The following is a 9585-nucleotide window of genomic DNA, read 5'->3' as shown; positions in this document are numbered from 1 at the left end:
CTGCTAATTCTTTTTTCACCCCTGACACCATGCCGCCCATCCCTCTCCCTTTAACGTGTTCCTTTCTTGCTTCTTGCATTGTCCACACATAACCTTTCGGTCTCTCCCTATCCATACCATATGGCCCTTTTTCCTCTCTACCCAAGCCGTCTGCTCTATTTGCCATCTTCCTATCCTCTCCCTCCATGTCAGATCTTCTTCAATTCTTTCCCTTCTTTCTCTCAATTTTTTTCGCTCTTCATAATTTTCTTTTTCTCCTCCTCACTCCCCACTTTTACTAGAAACATTCCTTCTTTTGACCCTCCTATTCTCTTGACTCCTTCTACCCTTACCTGCACTCTAATATCTCGAAAAAGATTTGTTATTTCCACTTCTCCTGTTTCACTCTCCACTTTTAATCTCTTGACTACTATTTTATTTGTCCTCTTTGCCCTTTCTTCCCCTTCTAATCTTCTTTCGATCTCACTGAGTCTTTTCTTCAATTTTTCATTCTCACTTCGGACGTTCTTTTCATTCCCTTGAACTATTTCCTCATTTTCTGTTTTTCCCCCATATGCTCATTCCTAATTTCTAGACTGGATACCCGCTCTTCCAACTGTTTTATTTCTCTAGATCTCTGTTCGTCAACCTCTCTCTGTCTATTCTCAATGCTCTCTAACTTACCCCAAACCTTGTCTTTCATTGATTTTCAATTGTAACTTTTCGAATTATCCTGATTTATTGTAATAATGATCTTTGCATCAACCAAATTGAGTGATTGATAAATTTGAGGAATTTGAATAGAACGTTGGTTTCATAGTATAATTCACATTCCTATAGACAATAGCAATTCCTCTTACAAATTTAGTCTTTTATGTTATTTTAGGTACTTATTACTTCTACTCTTTTTATATAATTTAATTATGTCTCCACTAATTTATCCGATCTAGGATTTTACTACAGAAATACTAAGACTTCGTATTATTAATAGGAAAATTTCATATAAAAATAGCATAGCTTACAATTAATGTATTAAAATATGCGAATTATCGCCTTGGTCCCTCGATTGTAACCTAATGTAGTAATTTTTCCAGTACAAAGTTTCTCAGTGTATTAAAAAGAATTATATTCTTATTGAGTTTCAAAATGAGGAGTCAGTCGCCTATTTCGACGCATGCGGATAACCGTAGGAATCCAGCCCCACTAATTTTTACACATATTTTCGTCGTAAGTGGATAGGATGGATTTCAGAGATTGTTCCCACGCTCTAAGAGTCTGACTTCGACCATTCCTTCAATCACTTCTACTGAAAAATTCGAGTGCAAGCCCTAAGGTTCCTTTCCTCAGGAACGTCACATATGTAATATAATATACATTTTCTTTTAATATTCTCTCGCGTGAATCTGGTTTTTAATCATCAGCCCCTGACTGATGGTCTAGAAAGTTTTTTACTATGCGACAGATGTTTAATAACACCGTTTTCTGAACTGCTGCCGGTGTCCTATTGACTCCCAAGTATTGAAGATATTCAGTGCATCTTGGGTGCACATTTCCTGTAGCCAAAATCACAATAGAATGCATAGATGCATGGTTCACATTCCTCCTTATTATCTTTACTTCATGCCTTATCTCGTTATACTTATGGATCTTTGTTTTATAGATTGCCTTCAAATTTCGCTTAATTGGACAAGCAATATCGATGATGTGGACTCGACAATCGTTTTTCTCGCATCACGTTGTCAGGTCGATTGCCTTGGATATAATGATCCATCTCGATAGTAATATCTCAATATAAGATGTATTTTTTGTTTTTTAAACGGGCAGTGGAATGTATCTATAGAAATGCATCCATTCCGTTAAGATTCTTAGATTTCGAGCGAGTTATTGATGTCTAGTGCCCGTCACATCATTATGTACGCGCGTATATTCTCTCAGAGCCATTACGCGACAGCCGTCAATAGTGTGCTCGATGGATTCGTTAGTATCTCCACATAATCGGCACCGGTCAACTACGTCTTGAAGCAATGCGTGTTTGCTATAATATCTGGTGTTGATAACCCTGTCCTGAATCGCAGTGACGAATCCTTCCGTTCCTGGATACAGGACACCATTTCTCAACCAAATATTGTATGCCTCACTTGCCACTTCATGTTCATTTCTACGCGGACGTTTCCATTTAACTTTTCAAGGTCGTTGTTAGACCATTTTATGAGCCCGAAAAATTACGTAAGGACTGGGCTGGCATATGTGTTGATTGCCCTAATTTTGTTTGCCAAGTTGAGAAAACTCTTTATAATCAATCTAAATCTCGTAGTGAAGGCATTCGTTAGGCTTGACTTAACTATCGTATGCTGAATACTCTTAGATTTAGGACCACCCAGATATTTATATGATTCGATTACAGCCATTGGCTCGATGTCATTTTTGAACTCGTTCTCTAACTCTGCGATTCTAATTCCCCTCTGACTAAATGCACTGTTCTATATTTGTCTATTGCGAACTCCATGTGGATATAATTGGAAAACTGTTTTGTCACATCGATCAATTGCTGCAGTTTCTGGCCTGAACTAGCATATAGCTTCAGTTCGTCCATTTACGGGCGATGGGTTAGTTGTTGGCCATCCTCATTATCGTGTTTTCTAAACCCATAAGACATGTTATTTAGTGCTTGGCTTAATTGGTTCAACGCTAAACAGATCTATAGTGCACTGAGGAAGTCTTCTTGAAAAATACCCGTCGTATTGCTTATTGATATAGGTATCCTGGGTATTCCATGATCGAAATACGTGATTGTTGTACCCCAGAGCATTATTGCACGACTTACAAAGTTATTAATGCGTGGGCAAATTTTGTAAAGTTTTAAGACTTCAAGTAAATAGTCATGCGGCATTTCTCGCATCACGATGTCAGGTCGATTGGCTTTAATATAATGGTCGGTCTGAATAGTATCATCTCAACATAATCTCCACATAATCGGCACCGGTCAACCACGTGTTGTTATAACATATGTTTGCGATAATTTCTTTTTAGTCAAATATTGGGTGCCTCACTTATCCACTTCATGTTCATCTAACGTTTTGGGGTACTGGCCGTGGATAGCTTTCTGTATCCATTGCGTTTCTAATTCTTTTATGGTTTCTGCTAACATACTCTCGCAACTGTATAACTTGTAACGTGGAAGTTTCTGTTTAACCTTTCAAGTTCGGTTTTAGACCATTTGATGAGACCGAAGGAGTACGTCAGAACAGGGACGCTATAGGTGTTGGCTGCCCTGATTTTGTTTGCTTCAGAATCAATCTGAGTCGTGTAGTGAAGGCAGTCGTTAGGTTCTTCTTAGCTATCGTATGCTAGATACTCTAAGATTCAAGAGTACCCAGATATTTATATGATACCCTCAGTCCTTGCTTGTTTGTAATTTTTGAACTCGTTCTCTAGCTCTGCAGTCCATAATTCCTCTCTAGTTAAATGCACTGTTCTGCATTTATGTAGTGAATCTTGACTTGGTCTTTGCAACCACGAAAGCCTTTACAGCAATTTTTTTGTTCCTCAGTGAGAATTTTTTTTTCTCACAATAATTCTAGACGAAGTCAGAAATGATAGCCGTGAGGCACTTATAGAAAGTTCAGAGGCAGTTGATTTGTCAGTAATCACTAGGATTACCAGCATCTCCCTACTTTCGTATCATATACGTTACGCCCTCCGTAATAAAAGAGGACAAGCGATCTGAGTTTTCCAAGATGTTTTGAAGAGCCCCAACAAGAGTGGGGTACATAACCTCCAGGTATTTATTTACCAGAAGCTGCGCGCCCCATCCACGCACGGTGTTTTCTAGTTCTTAACCCTCTTTAGGATACGAGAAATATCGGAGGTTGAGATAGATAGAATGTTCATCCCAGGAAACTGTTCGACTCTGTGCTTTTCTAGCCGGAGCCACGTCGTGTGCAGTTGACTTGACCTATGAGAACCCCAGATGTACGACGAATATCTGGCCATTTCCCGGACCGTAGTTGCTTCGGAGTAATTTTGAGTCTTGTTCTTGCCATCTACAAGTCCGCGATAGAAACGTTTTTCGTCTGCCAAAAAAGTTTATGTTCATTTCTTCTCGCGATCGCTCTCTTAAATCTTCGCAGTCACGCTGGCAGGTTTCAGGTTCGTAGACGTTCTTGAACTTATGTTCTTATTTTACTAATCCCGCCTTCTACTCGAAACATTTATTGAGGATCTGACATCTTTCTTGGGACATAGTTGTTAGTAGCCTGGCCTCTGAGCTTTATGCTTATAATCCTGGCATACGCGACCGCAGTGCAATATGCAAGATTCTGCGTCTGCAGTAACCTCATATCATGCTGCAAAAACAGAGGTAGTATCTCATTGATGTTTTTTGATTTGCGAATCCTAGTATGGAATCAGTGAAGCACAAAGAGATATAGACTTTCTTCATGGAGCTCTTCAATTAGTTTCGCAGGAATAGGGGATGGCTTTGGCTGCTGCAAGCCTAACGACTGACGACCATGAGACAGTCGCCCTGCTACATCTCCTAGATCCAGTTTTGCTTGTCGATAGCGTATCGTGTCCCAAATAGATAGACCTCTTCCACCGCATCTTTGGGGTGCGCTACAGGTTTTGCCAGTTGTTGTATCTGTTTTTCGATGTTACTTATTTCGACGTCGGATATAAAGTGGCGCCGCCAAATAAATCCTGATTAAATAGCAAGAAATTGTTCAGTCACTATATGGACCAGTTCAGGATGAAGACCTACGAACAGACGATGTTGTTCGCCCTTGACAGGTCATCCCCACGCGGTTGTCTGAAAGCGACATCTGGTATGGCAAAATTCCACGCTTGTCCACGAGAGGGACCGGGGGGATTGGGCTAGAATCCACATGGACACTCGTTCTCTTAAATCTGTGACAAATATACTGAAATCAGACAAGGTATACTCGGGGTGCACTTGAATTTTTTATATTTTGCTCTAAAGACCAATAATACGAGGATCATTTGAAATGTTTCTAGTCTCACCGGGAAAAAGTCATGGTGCATTCAAGTTCTCTTGCCAACCAATAGATGGGCTTTTCATATGTATGCTATACAAATTTCAAGTCATTCCGATCAGTACAAAACACATGGTACCCTTTCAAAGTTGACAAAAGACGTTTGTTAACAACAATGGATAAAATCGAGTATCGCGTGGTGATGAAGTTCCTGTATTTGAAAGGGAAAAAAACTCGTGAAGTGAAAGAAGAGTTAGACTCCGTGTATAGTGAATCGTCGCCCTCATTTACAATCTTGAAACATTGGGTGGCCGAGTTCAAACGCGGTCGTACAAGCATTTTTGACGATGAACGTTCTGCACGTCCAAACACGGTTTCCACGGAAGATATCATCAAGATTTATGCATGATAAAAGTATCCGCGCGATGGATGCCGCGTTTGTTGACGATCGAGTCGTTAAAAAACGTCACCTGTCAATTTTGGAAGGGTACTATGGGTTTTGTACTGATCGCAATGACTTGAAATTTTTATGGCATATATATGTATAGGCCATCTATTGGTTAGCAAGAAAACTTGAATGCACCATGACTTTTTGCCGGTAAGGCCGGAAACTTTTCAAATGACCCTCGTATCTATATTTTCATTAAAAAACGTCCACTTGGACTGATTAGGGGGGAGGGGGGTCAAAATTTCACGGCTGTCCACGAGGGGGGAGGGGGGAAGTGGTGAAAAATCGTCTACGTGGAATATGGATGGCCCCCTAAGGAGGAGGCTCCCGTCTATTATATAATGCCTTCGTTGTTTCAGGTTGTCTTGGATTACTATCTTTATTTTTGCAAAATTCACAACGAAGTTTTGGTGAAAGGTAGGCTGGGGGCTCCCAACCAAACTACCCTTCGCTGGCGCAGCTGATGTTCTATTGCTTACCAATTTTTGTTGATGTTCTGGCTGCTCAGTAGTCCTTTCGGGTATTTCGGTGAGATCTACCTATCCATGACGTACCTCACCACCACCGACTCGCATGCTGCCACCCCCAGCGATGGAACCAGGGGCGCACGGTTATTCTCGGGAAGCTACCAATGTCGCCTGGGGAACCCTTTCAGTAGCAATGCTATGGCCAATTTAGCCGTTCAAATTCGTGAGAGGAAAGATCCAGATCTACCGTGACGCCGGCATGGGTACACATTTGTTCGGTTATTATTATTATTATTATTATCTTTCTTTTTCAATATTTTCTTGGGGTGTACCCAGTTTTTTATCATAGCCACAGACCAAGTCAAGTGACTGATGAGATTAGGATGTTATAAGTCAATCCAATACGATGCTTGAAACCTAATGCGCTGATGTTGAAGGTATACGATTACGAGCGGCCGCGAGCGTTGAAGGTGACAACAGTGACCTCTGGATGATTTCTTAGGGCTACCAGCTGACACCCCACAGGCCGAGTGTCACTTCATAATCAATCTGATTCTCTTATTGAAGACAGTCATTAGGCTTGTCTTAACTGTCGTATGATGAATAACCTTAGATTCAAGAATACCCAGATATTTATATGAATCGCCCACAGTCATTACCTCGATATCATTTTCGAACTCGTTCTCCAACTCTGCGGTCCCTAATTCCCCTCTGACTAAATGCACTGTTCTGCATTTGTCTAGTCCGTACTCTATGTCGATATCATTGGGAAACTGCTTTGTGACATCGATCTCTTGCTGCAGTTTCTGAGCTGAACTAGTGTACAGCTTCAGGTCATCCATGTACAGAAGATGGTTCACTTAATGACCATCCTCATTATCATGAATTCTGAACACATGAGACATGCTGTTAGGGTTTTTCTCAATGGATTCAACGCTAAACATAACCATAGTGCACTGAAAGAGCCTCCTTGAAAAATACCCGTCGTAAAGCGTATTGATCGCATGACTTAGAAAGTCAATAATGCGTGGGCAGATTTTGTAATGTTTAAGACTTCAAGCAAATAGGTATGCGGCACGGAAGGAAACTCTTGCTTGTAGTCATTGTATGCCATGTGAAAGTTACTTTAATGCTTACGAGCTTGAGTCATGGCAAAAGCGTCTAGTGACTAGATCTTTAGAGCCTGGCGAGTTTTTACAACATCCTTTTTGTTCTTCTGTAAGGATGTCATTCTCGTCGCAATGAGAATATACCTTATCTGCAATGAGAGCTGTAAGACATTTATAGATTTTTGAAAGACAGGCTATCGGTCGAAAGTCCTGGAGCTTATTATTATTATTATTATTATTATTAACATTCTTATCAGAAATTTGTGTAATTAACCCCCCCCCCCCCCGTTTTTGTCAAATGTCGACGTTTTGAGACCTCTTGAATCGGAAAACAGGTTTTTACTAATGTATCTGTCTGTAGATTTTTAGTTTGTTAGCGCAATAACTTTGGAAAGAATTGAACGGCTGAATTGGCCTGTAATAAGTATACTCTGTTAATGTCCTAAATTAAAGCTTAAGTTCGTTAGCCACTCTTTTTAGATAAAAATTTAAAAAGTGAGCGCATTTTAAAATGTTTTGAGACCACTTTTTTTATTAATTAAAAAAATCTATTACGGAAATTAGTAGTATTCAGAAAGATGAATAATTTATCTTACAGACTTTTTTTAAATAAAAAAATGCTGCAGTTATAGCATTTTCAAAATAAAATAAAAAATAAATATTTCAAGCCAACACACGATATGGAAAAAGCCATAAGAAAAAATTTGCATTTAGCGCATCCTACAAAATTATCATAAAATTGTTTTGAATCTTTCTGGAAAATCAAAAATTCAAATTTTTATTACACAAAAAATAATAAAGAAAAAAAATCCATTTTGTGGTCAAACCATGCAAGATAAGAGTAAAAAGACAGAGATTCGCCATTGTTTCGAGTTGAATACGTTACTTGTGCTTTCAATCGTTTTGTCACCTGAACATTTTCTCTTGTCGCATTCATTTGTTTTCTAATTTGAAGTTTTTATTTCGATTTTTCTTTATTTTTGTCGGCTTTCAGGTTGGTTCTCACAACCTTGTGTCACGTTCTAGAATAATTTAGGAGATATATTTGAAAGGTGATTAGAGGAGTTGCTAAAGAATTCAGACCCAAATCATATAATAAATTTAGTGAATAATAGGTAGGAAAGGTTACAAGAACATCAGGGTGAACAGCTAGGTGAAGGAAAAGAAAGAGAGAAACGAGATGTGATAAGAAGCTGATTGCTGATTTTTTTTCTCTGAAAAGAGCCACTGGAATTAACACTTGATTTTCTTACTAGAGCTCAAATATTAGACTAATAGTCTTGTAGAATGGTCACCGGACTTGAAAACACCCACTAGAACTGGAACTTGATTTTCTTACTAGAACTTGGAAGTTAACGACCATGAAATATAAGGGTTCGAAGTAATTAACTGTACCTGGACTGAATCTTGAATAGAACATCATATGAATATATTGGATGAATAGAAGGTACGCCGGAGATTTTTACTTTTTTTCACCATGGGCAGCCTCTCCGATTGATCTTAAACTTTCACATATTTTTCCACATAATTCAAGGTATTTTTAAGCCAAAAACGGTAATCGTGCTGCAAGAATTTCCCATTTTAAAAAATCGAAAAAATTTGGAAAATCGTGTTTTGTCCTTTTATTTTTGTGCAAAATGTCTCATAATTTTTTCGAAACATTTACCCATTGGGACCCATAATTTGTCGGGGTTGAAATATGTTCTTTTTTAAAAGGAAATTAGGCGATATCTTATTTTGCGATTTGTGAAAAAAAAATTTTTTGGCTTTGTTTTTCAAAAAAGAAGCCAATTTTTTTTTAACTTATATAACTTTTGACCTAATTAAAATCATTTAGATTTATTTTCAGATTTTTGTATATTTTATCGCCTTCTTTCAAAATCCATGAGACAATTTTTAAAAATGTTCAAAATTAAGAAATTGGTAGCGGTTTTCTGAAAATACTAAAAGTCTATTTTCTCAAAAAGCACACACATATCTTTTGCCAATTTTTTGTTGAATTCCCACTATCATGAGGAAAATACCTTGTGAATTTTATGCGGGCTAAACAATTTTTATCGTTAGAAAATTGTCTTTTATAATATCGAATTTTTTTATTTGTTGCCGAAGCAATTTAAGTTAAAGCCAAGAATAGGTTTGACCAACAATTTTTTTATTCAATATATTTAATTATATTTCACATTTATTCAGATATTTTTCAATAATGTACAAAAATTTCGTTTGAATCTCAGTTAAAAACAATAAATAATGCCTGGGCCCACATTTTCAGATTCTTATTATCTGTTTATTCTGATTCTTCATTACAGTCTTAAGGATCCGAAGAGGAATCATTGTCTTTTGTAGATAATTTAAAAGCTCAATCGTGTTAAGCAGTTTTGGCCATGTAAGCAGTTTTGATATCACCTTTATCAATCTCCATCTTCCACATGAGGTATTTTTGTATTCTCGAGATGGAAAGCACTTTCTTCCACTCTTGCGTTTTCAATCATCGAAAATTGAGACTCCGGATTCTATAACCACGCATAAAATTTGCCTGGCCGCTTCAGGCCGCTCGAGTTGGCCCCTGATGGCTTGAAAATCAGTTTTCGAAA

At 38.2% G+C, this 9585-nt stretch overlaps 1 protein-coding gene across 1 annotated transcript in view; it reads left to right on the top strand.

Annotated features, from left to right (window-relative positions):
* Positions 1–9585, top strand: part of LOC117181428 (probable ATP-dependent RNA helicase DHX34) — an 88632-nt gene that overhangs the window by 75977 nt on the left and 3070 nt on the right. The window contains exon 14 of the mRNA XM_033374071.1: positions 5927–6108. Within this exon, the coding sequence (XP_033229962.1) occupies positions 5927–6108 (182 nt within the window). The remainder of the gene's footprint in view (positions 1–5926; positions 6109–9585) is intronic.

This window comes from Belonocnema kinseyi, chromosome 1 (assembly GCF_010883055.1).
Source record: "Belonocnema kinseyi isolate 2016_QV_RU_SX_M_011 chromosome 1, B_treatae_v1, whole genome shotgun sequence".
NCBI lineage: Eukaryota > Metazoa > Arthropoda > Insecta > Hymenoptera > Cynipidae > Belonocnema > Belonocnema kinseyi.
The sequence above is the reverse complement of the archived record's forward strand: the minus strand, read 5'-3'. Positions and strand labels throughout refer to the sequence as shown.